This window comes from Amblyraja radiata, chromosome 15, assembly GCF_010909765.2.
Source record: "Amblyraja radiata isolate CabotCenter1 chromosome 15, sAmbRad1.1.pri, whole genome shotgun sequence".
Classification (NCBI taxonomy): domain Eukaryota; kingdom Metazoa; phylum Chordata; class Chondrichthyes; order Rajiformes; family Rajidae; genus Amblyraja; species Amblyraja radiata.
This window is the reverse complement of record NC_045970.1, coordinates 27,032,563-27,052,269: the sequence shown is the minus strand read 5'-3', so window position 1 is coordinate 27,052,269 and position 19,707 is coordinate 27,032,563. Positions and strand designations below refer to the sequence as shown.

Sequence of the window (19,707 nt, the reverse complement as noted above, 5' to 3'; positions counted from 1 at the left end):
TGAGTTAACTCAGTACCGATCAGACAACATCAAATAATGGGCAGTAGGTGGCAGTCCCATACCAGGGAGTGCATGCATCCTGAATAAATGTTTTGGGAAACTAGCTTTCAGTCGTGTGAGAGAGAAACACAATAGTTTGAAGGTAAACATGGGATTGTGTGTTTATGCAATGAAATGTCTTTATCTCACCAACACAATTTCAGTTGTCAACGAAGGTGATTTGCTTTTTCATTTTTTTTTAACCAGAATAAGTACAGAGCTGATCTGACCTGGATGAAAGGAGTGGGATGGGAGGCGAATAAAAGTCTGGATGTGGAGCAGGCGAAGAGAGCTGGGGATATTCTGAGTGAGGTGAGCAAACTCACTGCCCAGAGTGCGTTTTGTCACGCGAATACCGACATCATTAGTTATAAGATCGTATTTAAGATAATAAAAAGTTCCTAGATTCCTAATTATATATACTATCAGTATCAGTATCAGTATATCTTTATTGTCATTTTCCTGAGTACTCACATACCCAGAGGAAACAAAAAAACGTTACTCAACCAGTGTCCATTCAGTGTGCAGTACAAATAACAACAAATAACTAGAAATAAAAAACATATATCATGAACAAATTAAATTAAACACTCTACTCTCTACTAAACATCAACAGGCGTTCCGATCGACAGCTGCTGCAGTGTGTCCAGGTTGATGGTTGGTGCGCGATACTTTGGCAGGGGGCTAAGTCCGTTTATCAGTCTTATAGCCTGCGGGAAGAAGCTGAGGAGCATCCTGCTGGTTTTGCAGCTAATGCTCCTGTACCTCTTCCCAGATGGCAGGATGGAGAATATGTGATGCGATGGGTGGTTGGGGTCTTTGATGATGGAGATGGCTGTTGATACATCTCTTCCTGTATATGTCCAGCAAGAAAGGGAGTGGAGCACCAATAATCCTGCTGGCGGTCTTCACAATCCTGTCAAGTTGGTGCCGTTCGTACGCCTTGCAGCTCCCGAACCAGGAAGTGATGCCGTTGGTTAATGTGCTCTCGATGCATTGTATGGCACTGGTTTGGACAGAATAATTTTCTCCAATAGTTAATTAATTTACCGTAGGTATTTTGAAACCTTTAATAAAATAATGGTTAGTGAGAACACAAATATGTGTCGAGCCAATATTTAATTTGCAATTCATCCCATTTCTGAGTTAGCCAGCGAAGGGCCATTCTTCGCAAGGCATGAATGTTTTTACGTGACTTGTGATTACTGGGAGCAACATATTGCCAGTAAATTCAAGGCTGTGACTTGATTCTTAGCCCCTGGTAGGTCATTCCTTTCAGCAGGGCTTCCAAAAATACAGTGGGAGGGGAAGGGGAGTTGGTGGGGAAATCCATGAGACTTTAATGACATTGTTGTAATTTAATCAGAATGTTCACAAGAAGAGTGAAAGTAAACTTAAAAAAATATACTCGGGTATCTTTAGCAATCCTGGGGCTGCATCAACTCTTGACTGGCCCATAAGGTCATCAGTTATTTCTGAGGGGTGTATATTTTACCCAATGTGAACAAGCAAGATTTTCATTCAGAACATTGAGAACCATTTATACAGTGGATAATCTTGGCATGAGATATTCACAAAATATTTATTTTGGGAGCAATACGTACAACTGACACAGTTGCATTGGTCAACCTAAGGTCACCTTGGTGGCGTGGATGAGTTGGGGCGAAGGGTCTGCTTCCGCACTGTATGTATCCATGACTCCTTGACTCTTTCAAAGATTAAAATGTGATCTTGAATGTTTTCCAAGAGTACAATGGAATTTTGATCAACTGGGCCAATGGGTCGAGGGATGGCAATTGGAGTTTAATTCAGATAAATGCAAGGCATTACATTTTGGTAAGACAAACAGGGCAGGACATACACAGTAAATGGCAGGGCCCTGGGTGGTGTTGAGAACAGAAAGACCAAAGGGTGCCACAGATAGGCAGGGTGGTGAAGAAGGCATTTGGCAGGCTTGCTTTCATCAGCCAGGAGTTGCAGTGTCATGTGTCATCTGTAAAACACGTTGGTTAAGCTACATTTGGAGTGCAGTGTACAACTCTGGTCGTCCTGTGATAGGTTGCAGCGGAGATTTGCAAGGAAGTTGCCAAGTCTAGAAGATTTGATTTAAATGGGGAGGCTGGATAGGCTGGGCCTTTTGTCCATGGACTATTGAAGACCGATGAATGATCTTGAAGAGATTTATAAATTCACGAAGGACATAGCTACAGTTTTTCCCTCCAGGATAAAGGAATCTAGACCTAGGTTTAAGGGGAGGGGTAAAAAATATGGAAAGGGACCTGAGGGGCAACATTTTCACGTATAAGGTGGTATGTATATGGAACGAGCTGGCAGAGGAAGTGATAGAAGTGGATATAATTACAATATTTAAAAGACTTGGGCAGCTACTTAGATAGGAAAGGGTTGGAGGGATATGGGCAGGGCACAGGCAAGTGGGGTTAGATTAGTTGTGCAACTTGGTTGGCATGGACAGGTTGGGCCGAAGGGCCTGTGTCAATTCTGTACAGCTCCATGACTCTATATCTGAAAATACCCTTTATAATCATGTATAACATTTTAACATAAAATGAATCGTTTCTTTCCTACCCATTCTGTGGAGAAGATAAATAATAAAATCTATTAAATAGATGATAATAACTTACCATTAAAGTGTCAGAGCAAACAAGCTTAGTTCACACTGATTTTCCACTGATACAGTGTATAATCTTGGCATGAGATATTCACAAAATATTAATTTGGGAGCAATAAGTACAACTGACACAGTTACGTTGGTCAACCTAAGGTCACCTTGGGGGCGTGGATGAGTTGGGACCACTTACTGTCAACACTTGAATTGCCAGCAAGTTGACATAAGCCCCTTATAGAACCCATAGAGGAAGGTTTGGCTGAATTAATGTTAAGTGCCCGTGAAACATGGGGATATTTGTGGCTGATATTAATTATCTTAATGAATTTAAAATAGAGTAAGAAATTATGTGAATTAAACTACACGGGATGAAACTCCAATACAGTATAGGAGTATATTTTAATTTACCACTAGACTCTAAATCAGGCTTAGTGGGTCAAGTTCAAAAATTGTAGGAAATATAATCAAGGTAATCATATAAAGTAATAAAACATGACCAGAAACTCTGTCACTGTCAGGTTTTGAAGCAGTATATTTCAGGAGGAGTTTTTATTAAGATGAATAGGTATGATCCCATTAAATCATCCCACAAGCAATTTTTAAACACTGATTTGGCCGCTGATGTCTGCATATTTTCAGATCAGGAGTTTTGAAACATTTCTACATCGTTAATCATAAGAGCGTATTTAAAACCAGAATAAGTTGCTAGATTCCTAATTATAGCAGCATCTGGACCGACACTCAGCCTGGAATTCTTCGAGATTTAATCGATTTCCGTGGGTCATTCCCTGTTTAGACTTGTTTTTGGACAGAGGTCTGATTACAATTGGCATTTTATTTGTGAAGAGCTCATGAACATGGGTTTGATAAAGCATATATCAGAATTATTTCTGAAAGATAACATGCTACATTCCATAGGCTTGGACTGAAAATACAAAAACACTGTTACTTAGAATGAGAGAACATATTTTCATGATCAAGATTTCAGTTTTATCTTAGAGAATGATGAACACTTATCCTTTCTAAGGATAATGGAGAGATTTGTGGTTCCAGCTACACAATAACCGCAGTGGAGCTATTAATATTGAAGTTAGTGGCTAGATTTATGTTGTGGTTGGCTGCACCTTAACCTGATACTCGGTCTGATAGTTTGATTTAACGTTTTCTCATCTCTGTTTAATATCAGCAAGACTGCGTCCTTTAACGATCATCCACCAATCTTGTTATGACTGTGGGCCAGAAGATTCACGTTAGGAGAGCGCTAGAGAAGGAATGTGGCTGCCAGATCTGCTGCCAGATTAACCTGCTGTTCAGGGCATTGCTGTAAATTCCTCAGACTCTTGAGTTAACCTCCTAATCCCCTCACTTTCACCACCAATACTTTAATTCGCTGCCCCTACTGTTTGCTCCGAATTCCATCTTTTAAGCACGCTTCTGAAGTCAGTGTTGTTTTTTTTGTCTGCTTGCATCTTTTCATTGCAGTTTTACTGCTTTACTGTATAATATCCTCTTCTACTACACAAGTTATCATAGGATTGTTGCGATGGTAAAGGAATTGCACCACACTCTCTGCATATGTGTGCATTACAGAATGGCCAGCGAGCTAGGAATTTCCTTCTTGTTTTAACTGGATATTCCTTTCATTTCAATCCAATGATACTCGATAAAAATTAACGATTGCAATATCTCTGGCCTTCCAAATTTGGGAGATTAAAGACAGTATAAGATTGTGAAAGGTAGACACAAAAAGCTGGAGTAACTCAGCTGGACAGGGAGGGGGGGGGGTGGGGGATAATTGTTGGTAAATTCTACCAGCGATAGTGAATTTACATTTCATAACACTGTCCTAATAATGGAATAATCAGTGCAACAGCAACATCAGAACACTATTTTGGACTTGTTTTCTAATTGTATTTTGCATTAATGTCATGTTTTTTGCAGTTTTTTCCTTTTTACTGTTTGAAGAATTTATATGCAATTTGTGTGTAAATTGCATTTCTGTACTTTGTATGAGTCTGTGCCTGTGATGCTGCTGGAAGCAAGAATTTCATTGTACCTGTACCTCAGCATACTTGCGATATGGCAATTATCACGACTTCACTTGACTTGACAATTAACAATAGATTGAAAGGGAATGTGATCATGATTAACTGATTTAATATTATTTGAACACTGAACACTCACGTGCATTTGACTAGAATCATGTATACACCATTTTATTTTGCTTTCTAAAGTAAGTTCCCTATTGTCAGAGAGTAAATTGTGTACTCTTTTAACTTGCAGAAAAAATACCGACAGAGAGTTGATGCGTTAAAATTCACAAGTGTGGCAGACACTCCACAGATTATTCATGCCAAGAGGAGCCAAGATTTGCAAAGTGAAGTGAGTACTGCATAGGCAGAGAGAGATCATTTATGAAAAAACATTGTATTTCAAAGAGTGATGGATGCCACTGACACAATCAAAGCTGATCAAACAGGCAAAGTTTGGAAGAAAAAGTTTTGAGTGTTTACTTCCAAACATCTAAAAGTTTCAGATTTTTTTTTTTGGATTTTATTCCTATTGTTTTTCATAGCTTCATACATAAATTTTGTTCAAGCATCCAGGTGCTTGTAACTGAACTCTTTCAGTTCTGAATCTAGTTAGCTCCACCAGTCTGCTAATGCAAAAATATTTTACCACGGCATTGCTGACTGTGATAAAAAGGAATAGGTAAAGGTGCTTATAAAAGGAGAACTCTGCAGATATCTCGCATTTTATGTCTTCTTAGGCTTTTGCAATTTTGCCTTTCCTAAATTGAAGGAAATTAGTCGTCATTGACACAAAGGAGGTAGATAAAGAACTTCTAACATTGGACCAATTGGCACCTGCAGAAGAAGATGATGGCAAACAATAGTCAAACAATTTCAATGAATATAAAAAGACACAAAGTGCTGGAGTAATTCAGTGGGCCAGGCAACATCTCTGGACGTTTAGGGTCAGGGACTCTTCTTCACACTTGAGGAGGCTTCCGACCCGAAATGTCACTATCCCTGTTCAGCAAAGATACTACCTGACCCGATGTGTTAGTCCAACATTTTGTGTCTTTTTAGTAAACCAACATCTGCTGTTCCTTGTTTCTAAATTCTATGAGTGTTTTTAATTTTCAGTGTTTATGCCACATTATTGCCTGTCAAGCATGGCATTTATATACTGTTCTAGTACCTTTTAATATTCAGATTTTTAAAAGCTGCAATCTTGAATGTACTTAGTCACAGTCAACGTGAGCATATAATGGAAACATTCCAGATGGAAATTAAAAAAAGACCCTGCAGATGATGTATACCTGAAATTAAATCCGAAAATGCTGCAAGCATTTTAAAAATGATTGAAGTATAAAAATTATTGCATTGGCATTGGCAAAGGTTACTTGCCATTTTATTTAAGACCACTTTTGCTCTTCCACATTATGCAGCTAATGTACAAAGCAGCGGGTGAACAGAGTCTTCATCAATACAGCATCTGCAAAGATGAGCCATTGTTCATGCAAGCCAAGGCAAATGCTCAATACTTAAGTGATGTAAGTAACAAATGATTTTCAAAGGTGAAATTATAACGTGCAGATGATAACGGGACGACAGATGGCACAATGGGCTAAATGTTCGGCTGGCAACCGGAAGGTAGCTGGTTCGAATCCCGCTTGGAGTGCATACTGTCGTTGTGTCCTTGGGCAAGACACTTCACCCACCTTTGCCTGTGTGTGTCCTTGGGCAAGACACTTCACCCACCTTTGCCTGTGTGTGTGGATGTAATTATGTGAAGCACTTTGGGGTCAATGCAAGTTGACTAAAAATGTGCTATAATAATAAAGAAATTTTAATTTAATTTTAATTTAGCTTTTGATCAATGGTTTTAGTTTTATAGTTACAGCATGGAAGCGTGCCCTTCGGCCCACGGAGTGAGGGCCGACCAGCGGTCCCCCTGCACTAGCACTATCCTACACACCAGGGACAATTTTTGCAATGTTATTAAATCCAATTAACCCACAAACATGTACGTCTTTGGAGTGCGTGAGGAAACTGTATCACCCGGAGAAAACCCATGTGGTCACGGGGAGAAAGTGCAAACTCTGCACAGACAGCACAGGATCGAACCTGGGCCTCAGGGTCTGTAAAGGCAGTAAATCTACTGCTGCACCATTGTGCTGTCCCCTACCAACTCCTCCAAAGAAGACTGCAATGGTTTGCTAGTCAGTTGCGTGAGTCCTTGTGAGCAACTTACTGTAGGTACATGGAATCCTGCTTCCTCCTAGTGGAAATATGCTATTATTTGTCCTTGAGCCACAGGTTGAATTTTGTGCTTAATCATAGTTGTTCTTGCAATGTACTAGCCTTGTAGTGCACTGGTTTTCTCGGCCACTTCAGAAGCTGTTGGCAGTAACTTGTGGGATATAGGGTTGGAGTCACAGACTAGCATGAATACATTTCCATTCTAGGAGGACATTAGAGGAGTAATTAGTTTTTAATATAATTTCATACTTCCTACTTATGATACTTGTAATGCTAACTCAGTCCATTAGCACTGTGCTGATTGGCTTGATTCGGGTAAAAATGTTGCTGTTCAATGGGGTACAGAAGTTCACAAATAAAATAGGTTGTTTATAAACCAGAATCTGAAGTAATAAAGAAACTGGGGTCAAGAAATTCTTTGTCATTGCTTAAATGACAGGTTGAAATAGCAATTGCTAAGCGATTTTGATAATCGGCATGCTGCTAAAGTTTCACAAATGTCCAAGATCCTAGGGAGGTCAGGGCTAGTGGCGAGGGAGTGGTAATCCAAAGGTTACGTTGGTAAAAGATGAAGAGTGGTGGGCGCCTGAGAGGTGCTGGTGAGATTTATGAGCATTTGGAAGGGATCTGGTAATTACCATTTGCCTGGTAATCATGTATCTTGCCCACTAAACTTTGGGGGAATTATGACTAAAGGACAAAGATATAGAGAAACGCGATGAGTGTATTCAGGCTGGGGGTGTGCATGGAGAAGATGGTATGAGGGCGGGAAAGGCAGAGCGAGAGAGAAAGAGAGTGGTCAGAAAGGGGAGGAAGATAAATAGAAAGATAAAGGTGGAGAAATCAAAAGGAATTTTAAGTTTGGGAGACATTCGTCGGCTGAGCTTCAGAAAAAGTTGCTTTTAAATTGGCAGTACCTTGAGCGACACCACAGCAGATTAACTGGTATAATTAAAAACGTATAAATTAACATATAAATCTGAGCAATTTCAGTGCATAAATAAAGCAATGTTGGAGTACTGTACCCTGGAACAAAAGTACTTGCTTGGTCACATCCAGTGCACTGCACAGGCAGATAAGTGAAATGGAAAAAATAAGGTAGCACTTCATTACATAGATAAGCCAAATAAAGTCCAAACATAATGGACTCTGCTTGTGTTTCCCTCTCTGCATAAGTAGAATCAAACTGGTGACAATTATGTAGTTTTGGTTTAATTTCAGAACTGTCCAATTTAATTGTGATTGTATTTACACTGTAAGGTTGAATTTTGTATAGAAAGGCATAATCAAAACTGAGGAATAAATTCCCGCTGTTGGCTCTGTTCAGCTACTTAATTTTGGTGGAAGAGCTAGAGAAACCTGGGGGGGAAAACAGCGTAACTTTGGCTCCCCTGCCTGTGTTAGCACTGGAAACTGGGAAAATTCCCATAGAAATTCCCCGCTGACCTTAAATCAAGACTTACCTGGGGTTAGTCAGGAACGAGATGAATACCTGATGGTTCTCTTCTATACCTGAATGATGTAAACTCTAATTAGCAGAGGGCACAATTAACTGAAACTATTCTACAATTTACGCTTTATCAAGAAAATCTACAAGAGTCACTGGGAGGCAGAGAAAAGCAAAAGCTTTGAACTGCGCTTGGATGCTATAGCCATTCTGGAAGCGAAGGCAAAAAGAGATCTTGCGAGTGATGTAAGTTATATATTCCAAACACTTTGACACACCATTAATTTTGCAAATGTGAACACCTCTTATGCTGAATATCTTTCATTTTCTTTATTTGCCTGGATATTACTATTTAAAATGAACTGAAATTAAAACAAAAGGAGTTGTTTTAATAGGAGACAATGTAAATGTCCATGTGATTCCCATTTCTCCGATATAAGTTAATAAGTTGGAGCAGAAGTAGGTTATTCGGCCCATCCACTCTACTCCGCCATTAAATCATTGCTGATCTACCTTTCCTTCTCAACCCCATTCTCTTGCCTTCTCCCGATAACCCTTGCAACCATTACTAATCAAGTATCTGTCAATCTCCGCTTTAAAAATACCCAATGACTTTAGTCAGATTCACCGCCATCTGACTAAAGAAATTCCTCCTCATCTCTTTTCTAAAGGTAGGAGGTAACTCAAATGTTCTCTTCTAGTCATGAGAATGTGCACTGGCTCTCGTGAATCATTCATTGCCTCCGGGGTTGTCAGCCTGTGTTGTCTGATTATCAGGACTGGATGAGCAGAAATTCTCTGCGTTAATTATTAGGATGGGTGAAGCCATCATCCTTGGTCCAACATCGCAAATGTTCAGAGAGGATTATCTTTATACCGGAATAAAATCTTGATTTTTGGTAAATGCACAATATTATGGTTCGCTTGTAGTTCACCATTGTTTAGATACCCATCTGTTCCAATGTTTCGAGTTACTCCAGCATTGTGTGTCTTTCATTGGTACAAACCAGCACTTGCAGTTCCTTGTTATTGCATTAAAAAAACAACAACTTTGCAGGCAGATGATAATCTGCTATTCATTTCTCATGCCTGCATTTACACGTGGCAGATAATAAAGTCAGGGCATGTCACTTATTAACCTCTTTACAAAATGTTTTAACAGCTGAAGTACAGGGAGGCATATGAGAAATTAAAGGGCAAGTTGATTGGAGTGAAGGAGGCAGCAGGCGATTCTCAGCTGGCCCATTCTATCCAAGCCTCCAGGCTGCAGAGCGATCTGGAGTACAGAAAGCAAGCGGAGGCAACCAAGACCAATATCCATCTCACAATGGATATGATGGAACTGGTGCATGCAAAAAGGGCGCAGAGTCTGGCCACTGACAGGGGCTACAAACATCAATACCACCAGTACACCAACCTCCCCGGAGATATGAAAACCGAATGGGCTAAAAAAGCATATGCTCTTCAAAGTAATGTGAGTAACACATCGCTTATTTTATTTTGAGCTGTTTATCTTGGTTATGTACTTCTTTACATTGCTAAAGAAAGTTTTTTGATCAGTCGATATTCTTTTATTACAATGGTTTGGTAAAAGACCTTAGCATGTGTTGGGCTGTAACTAGCTGAGTAAAGCCATCAATTGCATGGCAGGCTGCAATTGAGCAAGTGTGCAGTTACACATGCAAGTATCAATGATTTTACTCTGACATTGGAGTTTGAGAGCAAAGCACAAATTTGCTGCACGTATGGTGGGGAATCTCCCTGCCTGGCTATAGCAGATTAAAGCTGCATGCTACTGGGGCTTGGTTTATAAGGGGAGACTGCATAGGCTGGGGATTTTTATTCCTGCAGTACAGGAGGTTGAGGGGTAACCTTTATAGAGGTATCTCAAATCATTAAGGATATAGATCAGGTGGATGGTCACCGTCCTTTTTTCCCAGGCCAGGGGAGTCTAAAAATAGAAGGATTAGATTTTAGGTGAGAGGGGAAAGATTTACAGGGGACCTGAGCGACAACATTTTCAGAAGATAGACACATAAAGCTGGAGTAAATCAGCGGGACAGGCAGCATTTCTGGAGAGAAGGAAAGAGTGACGTTTCGGGTTGAGAGCCTTCTTCAGAGGGTGGTGATAAAATGGAATGAGCTGCCAGAGAAAGTGGTAGAGCTGAGTACATTTACGATGTTTAAAAGACATTTGGACAGATACATGGATCATCAAAGTTTAGAAGAATGTGGGCCAAATTTAAGCAAATGGGACTAGCACAAGAAAACTTCTTGGTTGACATGCATGAGTTGGGCTGAAGGGCCTGGTTCCATGCTTTATACCAGTAGGTGAGTTCACTTCAGTGAAAAGCAAGAAGGTGAAGTATTAAACAAACCGCTGGATGGAATCAGCGTACCAGGCAGCATTTGTGGAGGGTAATGTTCAGAGTTTTCGGGGCGGGAGCCTTTTTCAGACTCTGAAAGATCTCGACCCGAAATGTCACCTATCCTTTTTCTCCACAGTTACTGCCTGACCCACTGAGTTATTCCCGCATTTTGTGTCTATCTTCGATATAAACCAGTGCCTGCAGTTCCTTTCTACATACATTCCTTTTGAAGTTCAGTTTAAACATGCCATAAGATAATAGTGTTTTTGGAACGTTTGCCAGTGGAACAAGTACTGACTTGATATATTTGACTTTCACCGTATTTGAATACTGTATGTACAAGTCACATTTTCCAAGGTATCAACTAAGTTTGGACAATAGATCTGTTAGAGAATATGAAAAGGTCACACTATTGGCATGATTCTATATATAGATCAGAAAGACTGCAACATAATGAAAGAGGACTTCTCTGCAGTTCCCACATGTTCACTTTTTTTTTTCCTTTAGTAAGTATTCCTCATACTCTGATTTCTCTGATGAATAGGCCTCCCCTAATGTTCTAACCTAATTATCTATAACTTTGTTTGGGTCATCTTACCACATGCACAAAGCTGTAACAGCCTTAAAATGTTGACAGCATTAAGATTATCCCGCTAAAAACATGGATTCAATTAAGTAAGATTATTGTATTTCAGTTTATGTGAAATTTTCTATTATTCAATTTTACAGTTGTCAAATTTGGAAACTCTAGGCCAAGTAAAAGCCTTGTCATCATTTACTCCAAGGTATTAAAGAGAACTATTGCAAGGTCAGGTCGGGGGGGGGGAGTTCCCCCCGCCACGGGTACATGTAATTCTGTGCTACCTGCTCCATGATCGGATAGTCAGCGACTAAACCATCCCCCCCACCTGGTTTACCAGGAGAAGAGGGGGCTGTGGACCCCCATCAGGACCAAATACAAGACCTGTCAAAGGACAGATGAGCTTCTAACGAGCCAACAGCCATCCACACTTCAGTAGTAGTTGCGATCACTGTCGTACATAGCATTGTAAGGAACGATGATAAAGCACACACACCAAAATCCTGTACTTCCAGCGCAGAAGTCCGCAGGAACTGGAGGACAGAGATGTGTGGTGCGTTCGTCACCGTTCCCGTCGGAAACCAGCACCACTGCGTCGCTAATGTTTTGAATGGTGATGATGATGACTAATGCAAGAACCCAGCGGTTCTAAAGTGTTAGACATTATTAATACTGTGAGCATTCTTAAAGCTTTTGACCAAAGTCATCCACATGACTCATTAACCACAGCTCTGGATCATGTAACATTGGAAATTTGTTCCTTCATAAAGTAAAGGTGGTGACATGGCAATGCAGCGGTAGAGTTTCTGCCTTACAACGCTTGCAGTGCCAGAGATCCCCGTTCGATCCCGACAACGGATGCTGCCTGTACGGAATTTGTATGGTCTCCCTGTAGGTTTTCTCCGAGATCTTCGGTTTTCTCCCACACTTCAAATACGTACAGGTTTGTAGGTTAATTGGCTTGAGTTTGTAAACTTGGTATAAACCTAAATTGTTCCTAGTGTGAGTAGGGTAGCGTTAATGTGCGGGGATCGCTGGTCAGTGCGGACTCGTTAGGCTGAAGGGCCTGTTACCGCGCTATATCTCTAAAATTAAAACTAAAACAAAACAGAAATGGAGGAAGAAAATGTTACTGCCTCAGTAGAAAAACACATTGCTATTCTGGATCGATAAGATTAATATCTTATTGTATCTGTACATTAAATTAGTAAGATTAATTTAATGTACAGATGAACAAATTAACAAAATGAGCAAAATAACTAAATTGGCAGGACATTGGGAATCCTGGTGATATTCTTTCTTGTGGCAAAAAATTGGCTTGGATAGAGAAGAGAAAATCACAATTTGTAACTCATGCTAATCATCCTGCTAAAGGTCATCCTGAGGAAGTCCCTACTAAACATTCAAGTTTGATTTACTGTGTAGATATAGTAATGAAATACTGTGAATCACATGTGTAATCTTCAAGGTAATGTTATCAACCTCTCTCGAGTCACTAAAAATGTCATGCTTTATAATTCTGTCTTAGTTTGATACAATATTACTTTCTAAAATTTATCAGAACCAGTACAAGTCTGACTTGAATTGGATGCGAGGTGTTGGATGGATAACCAGTGGGTCTTTAAATGCTGAGCAAGCTAAAAAGGCAGGAGATCTGTTCAGTGAGGTAAGTGCGATAAATGGCTCCTGCTGATTAAAACCACCAGTCAGTACACAATTAGAAACTGAAATCCAGCTTGTTTTCATGTCAATCTGCATTGTAACATCTCTGGAATGGATTGTAATAAGTTAAAAGAGCCCTGAACATTGAGTCCAACATCAGCAGTCTGCGCACACCATTTTAGAGGCAACTTGAGGCAACATTCACTGCTGTTGGTGAAGGAAGTTGGCTTGTGCGTATTTGACCAGAAAGGCCAAGTTGTTGCCAGCGCCACTGTTCTTAGAGTTCAGTGCTCCAACCCACCCCCTTACTTCATCGCTCACAAATAATTGCATGTTCAGTAGCAGCAGCGAGGACCATGTCTGTGCTCCCCACCCCACCCCAGCCCAACTATTTTTATTTAAATGGGACATCAACCATTCACAGGTTAATGCTATCTGATGCCACTGTACATTGTATTTACATTGTACTTAAGGTACATAATCAAGTTCAAAACTTGAATTCGAGAGGGCATTCAAATACTAGAGGGCATAGCTTTAAGGTAAGAGGAGCAAGGTTTAAAGGAAATGTACGGGGAAGTTTTGTTTACAGAGGTTGGAGAGTGCCTGGAAAATGCTGCCAGGGGTGGTGGTTGAAGCAGATAGGAAAGTGGCATTTAAAGGACTGTTGGATAGGCATATTGATATGTAGGGAATAGAGGGATATGTATTATGTGCAGGTGGATAAGTGACGGTCTTGGCATTACAGACCTTGTGGCCCAATGGGCCTGTTATTGTGCTGCACTGTCCTTTGTTAAAACTGCCTTTGGGAGTGTTGTGGCAAACTCAATGGAAATTCAGTATTTCTGATTTCACCCTCTCCTATATCCATAGGACAATGTAACTGAAACTTGCTACCTGCTGTAGCCATGACGACAATCCCAGAGCAGGGCAAGGAGCACAGTGTCAGTGGCTGTCAAATTAAACATAGCAATAAACTTTTATTCATTTGGTTTTACACATTCTGGAATTGGGGACGCCTGAAGAAGGGTCTCGATCCGAAACGTCACCCATTCCTTCAATCCAGAGATGTTGCCAGTCCCGCTGGGTTCCTCCAGCATTTTGTGTATCTATTCAATAGATTAGGTTGCGCTAATGAAGAGAGATGCAGAATTAATCTTTTAGGTCTAGGATTTCTTATTGGAGATGGAAATAACCTGTTAATCAATACCATATGTCCAATATTAATATTTGTCAGCATATTTTGATTTTATGTTTTTACCTTGCAGAGAAAATATCGGCAATATCCCAGTGACCTGAAATTTACAAGCGTTACTGACTCTCCCGAAATGATACAAGCCAAGATTAGCTATAACCAGGCAGTGGATGTAAGCTATTAAATGATATGATATATATTTTATATGTTAACTGCTCAAATATTTTTGTTCTTATGCTATTCCTCTACTATAGAACAGAAAATGTCATGAACACTTAGCAGGCCAGGCAGTAACCATGGAGAGAAAGATAATTAACATTTTTATCAGAACTGTTGTATTTTCTATGGAAAATATACAGCATTTTGCAATCATCGAAAAATGGCTGTAAATAGAGTGAATGTCTGGTTATGTTCACATTCCTTGGGTTGGACAAATAAGCCTAGCAAAAGAACACTTAAGTATATTTTTAAAATAGGATTAAATTACACAGCATGAGTCTGTACAATATCTACCGACTTTCAAAGAAGAGCATTTCAGGTATTTTGATTTCTAAGTGCAAATTGCAAATTTGGTTTGCTTCAATGTATTTCGCAGTTTTTGATCCTCAAATGTTTGGGTGGTTAGGGGGAATCTTTCAGATCAAAGGGCGATGAGGTGCGGAGAATCTGGTGATGACTTACTTGAATTAATGCCCCATTAAAAAAGTGACTGGCAGTCCAGGCGAAAGGCAGAAGCCATTATGGATATGAACATTGAAGTCATGCGGCTGTTGAAGTACCACCGTTTGTAGATTTCAAGTGCAATGACCATATCCACATTTCCGTATCCATTATGACATAGAAGGAAGCCATTTGGCCCCTCGAGTCTAAGCTTGATCACAGAGTGATCCCATTTTCCAACTAATTTTGGGCAGCACAGTGGCGCAGCTGGTAAAGCTGCTGCCTCATAGCGCTAGAGACCCGGGTTCAATCCTGCCCTCTGTGTGGAGTTTGCACGATTTCCCTGCAACTGCGTGGGTTTCATGCAGGTGCTCCGGTTTCCTCCCATATCCTAAAGATGTGCGGATTTGTAGGTTAATCGGCATCTGTTAAATTGTCCCTAATGTGCAGGGAGAGGATGAGAAAGTGGGATGGAACTGGTGTGAATGGGTAATTGATGGATGGCATGGTCAAATGGCCTGTTTTCATGCTGTATCTCTAAACTAAAACTAAATTAAATGAATTTCCCCTGTAAACTATTCTCCCTCCATTCCCATCGGCTACCTGCCCCTTCCCACCAGGTTCTATCACAATGCATCCGAGGCAATTTATAAAGGCTCAATAATCTATCAACTTGCATTTCTTGGGGTTGTGGAAGGGAACCAGAGACCCTCGAGAAACTTCCTGTTGTCATCAGGAGAATGTGCAAACTGCACACAGTCTGCACTGGAGACCAGGATTGAAGCCAGAACCCTGGTGCCATGTAGTAGCAGGTTGACCTGCTGCATCACTGTTCTGCCAATGGGCAGAGCAAGACCAAAGTGTGTGAATTTTTAAAATCAAGCCCACCAGTCAATGTCCAGCCTCATGTTAGCCAGCTATTGAGCACCCTGCATGCTTTTCTCCTCTCATCAAGCCTTATTGTTTGTTAGATGGTATAAAGTAACCACACGTTATTCGTCCTGACAGACTGCATTGGGAAAATACCCACAGCAACCTGAGAAAATTAGGCTTATCCTGAAAGTTTTGCTCTCTTAATAAGCTGAACTTGGGGCACCTTCAGAAAGCCAACCTGTCTCCCAACTTATTCAGTTTCCCTTTCCTCTGTGTCTTTATGCTTATAAGACCTGTGGGAAAGGAATAGACATGTTTCTGGTAATACAAGTAAGATGATTAAAGTTTCCCCTTGTGGCATTGAACGTTCAGTTTCTACAAATGTATTCATTAATTGATGTCTGGAAGTATTATAAAATCACATATTTTTTAAGTGATCTGTTGTTTCCATCGAAGGTAGTAATAACCTCACAGCTATACACTTTCTTTCGGTGCTCGTATTAAGTTCTGTTGTATAAATATCTAATACTGTTCTTTAAAAATGAAGCTTTTTCTGGAGAAGGGTCTCGGCCTGAAACGTCACCTATTCCTTGTCTCCAGAGATGCTGCCTGTGCCACTGAGTTACCCCAGCATTTTGCGTCTATTTTCGAAGCTTTACTTCATATTGACTGATCAGATTTAATAATACAAATCTAACGCCAGTTCTTAACTTGAATGTGATTAACAACATGAAATTTTATGAGCTGTTTTGAGCATTAATTTTCCATAAGTCTACAAGATAGTGCGTGAATTGTTGTACAAATGCTGAATTAACTGGTATCAATTTCCTCATACCAATGCCCTCAACCTCTTATAATAAATAGGTTAACACAGTGAACAATTAACCTGCATTTTAAGAACTCATGAATCATTGTTCACAATTAGTTTTATGCATTTATTGGTTTGTGGCTGTCTGTTTCTTGAGTTTTTAATGCAATTTGTTATTTAATTAATAACCTCGAATGGAGAGGAGGACAATTGCAACTGTGTTACATGCATATTTCCCTTACAAGATATCATTCTGCTCCCACCCACCAAGATGTAAGATGATGTTGCCCTAGATACATATTAAAATGGAACTTATTCTTTTATTTGCCAGAGACTGTACAGAGAAGATGGAGAAAATGTAAAACATCACTACACACTGACAAAGGACCTCCCAGAAATTCTGCAGGCTAAAACTAATGCCATGAACATCAGTGAGGTGAGACTCGGAACAGAGTCGAGCTGTCTTTATGCAATATTAGGTAGCTTTATGAGATGATCAGAGGCACTGCTAATGCTTATTACTGAATTAAAATTGTAGTCATTTCTGTAATAAGCAATCCCCATAACAAAGGCAGTTCAGTAAAAGGTTTTCCTTATATTTTCTGCAATTTAACACAGGGATAAAGCAGTATTCATTAACTTGTCAATGATTAAATATCAGGACCCTGATATTGATCTGTTTTCAGCAACTAGTTTAGATTACCAAAACTATTAAATATGATAGTAACATCTATGCTCAACCAATCTGATGTGTTGGATATGCAAACAATGTTATATTCACCATTATTGCATACAAATCCAATTTCCAATGTAGTGCAGTTAAGACAAAATGTTGTCTTTAAGACAAAAGACACATTTATATTTGATTCCTGAAGTACATACATACTAAATTGGATATACTATATATATGTTTTTCATCTTTGGGAGATGGACATCATAAGTAGGGCAGCAATGAATGCCCATGCCTAATTATCTTGGAGGAAGTGGTTATGAACTCATTACAGTTTGTACAGGGATTCAGGTGCAGATTAGTTTATCCGCATATATACACCAGGGTGCAATAAGGTTCCTTGTTCGCATGAAGCTAAACAGTATACATACAGTGAACACAAATACAATAATAAATACAATGACGCATGCAAACCAGCAGAATGGTGCAAGATTGTAGTGCAATTGGAAGTAATGCAATAAACATAAAAATAAATAATAAGAATAATTGGGATATGTTACCCACAGTTTGGTTAAAGTTGATTTTAACAAACAAGCTAAAGATGTGGAGACAGTTGGAGAGAGGTTTTCAGAGTTGGGTCCAGGCAGATGAAAAGAACAACCACCAGGATCAGTGAAGAAAATCAAGAGTGTTTAAGATGCCAACGTTGGGAGAATGCGATGATTTAGAATTGCTATAGATCTGGAGGACATTGGGAAGTTAGCAAAGGTGTAATCATGACATACTCTGAAACATGGTATCAATGCAGGATGGCTAACAAATGGGTCCCACATGAATGGGATTTACTCTATTGACAGCAGAGTGTTTGGAGATGGTATAAAGTGAAAGACCTACCAGCAATGCACCTTTAACAATTTAAACATCACCAGGACATTTCAGTGGAGAATTATGATTCAGTGGAGCATTGATGATATATGGTACTTAATTGGCAGTTCCCTACAGAAAAATAAAAGTATAAATTGATTTGAGAAATTAAATAATGTAATAATTGAAGTTGGAGCAAAATAAGGGAAGTTTTATACTGCATAAGGCTCGGGAGTGCTTGATTTTGATAATTCCCAGCACTGATATTCCCAGCACTGATATCACTTACTTGTCAAGCCCAATATTCACAAAAGTGAAATACCTTCTTAAAAGATATAAAGCCCTGAGCAAATTAAACAATTTGCATCAACGTACCAAATATCTAATTAGCCCCAGCTGGCAAGACATTGAAGGACGATACTGAGATATTTAATGACTTAAGAATTGAATGAAAGTGCATGCCTGGCACTTAGCTTAAGGTCTGTGATTATACTGGCGATACTATAGAAAAGTTAATACTCTCAGAATATTATTTTGCCTGTTTTTAGTTATTGGTTCATTAGTAGCCAGTACATTTTGTAATATATTTTTTACATGATCTTTGTCGGGTGATTCGTTGGTCAAAAACAGAAGGCACTTGAATAATCTGGTCTAAATTAAGACACAAATACATTTTAATAAATGATTTTCAGGCTATATTGTTATTGCTTTCTGTGATGGAGCAGGTAACAAAAATAAATAAGATGGAAAATTGTACATTGGGATTATTCTTGAATGTTTCCGGCAGGAACCCTATTTGCCATTTCTGCACTTTAAATCTCTAAGATTTTGACATTAGGTATAGACTTTAGATTTAGAGTTAGAGATACAGCACGGATACAGAGCCCGCATCGACCAGTGATCACCCCGTAAACTACCACTATCCTACATGCTATCCTACGCAATTTACAATTTTACTGAAGCCAATTAACCTACAAACGTGTACGTCAATGGAGTGTGGAATGAAATCGGAGCACCCAGAACAAACTTACGCAGTCACAGGGAGAACGTACAAACTCTGTACAGACAGCACCCGTAATCAGGATTGAACCCGGGTGTCTGGTGCTGCAAGGCAGCAACTCTACCGCTGTGCCACGGTGCCGCCCCTTTAACTGATCTTAAAACTGAATAGAATGCTGTGAATACTTGCTCACAAAATGACTTCTTCTTTTAAAGATTCGCTACAAAGAGGCATGGATGAAATTACAAGATGGTGGATATAAACTACAGTTGGATGCTATTCCATTCCAAGCAGCCAAAGCTTCTCGAGAAATTATTAGTGATGTAAGTACTGTATAACTCTAGATAACTGCTTTGGAAATTGCTATAACTAATGCTTTCCAGAGGTGCAAAGAAGGAGTTAAACAATTCATGTCTATTTAGAATCAATGGCAATCCCAAGGCCAGTTATTTGAGCAATTTTGAACATACGCTTGGATAAAATCCAGCCTCAACTATTACTTGGCCTTTGGCAAACTTCCATTTTGAAGCCATTAAAAATACTTATTTCCTACATGTATGTTGGGATTGGTTCTGTCATGATTATGGCCTGTGCTTGAATATTTTACTGACCCACCTCTCATTACATGAATAATTATCAGTATGTGATT

At 39.6% G+C, this 19,707-nt stretch overlaps 1 protein-coding gene across 4 annotated transcripts in view; it reads left to right on the top strand.

Moving 5' to 3' along the window:
* Positions 1-19,707, top strand: part of LOC116981127 (nebulin related anchoring protein) — an 83,291-nt gene that overhangs the window by 38,835 nt on the left and 24,749 nt on the right. For 3 of the 4 annotated variants that reach the window (XM_033033902.1, XM_033033903.1, XM_033033901.1), the window contains 9 exons: positions 247-351; positions 4,949-5,047; positions 6,120-6,224; positions 8,519-8,626; positions 9,543-9,854; positions 12,891-12,995; positions 14,257-14,355; positions 16,856-16,960; positions 19,274-19,381. In XM_033033902.1, coding sequence (XP_032889793.1) covers positions 247-351; positions 4,949-5,047; positions 6,120-6,224; positions 8,519-8,626; positions 9,543-9,854; positions 12,891-12,995; positions 14,257-14,355; positions 16,856-16,960; positions 19,274-19,381 — 1,146 coding nt within the window. The remainder of the gene's footprint in view (positions 1-246; positions 352-4,948; positions 5,048-6,119; positions 6,225-8,518; positions 8,627-9,542; positions 9,855-12,890; positions 12,996-14,256; positions 14,356-16,855; positions 16,961-19,273; positions 19,382-19,707) is intronic. The other variant, XM_033033904.1, reaches the window with a different exon arrangement.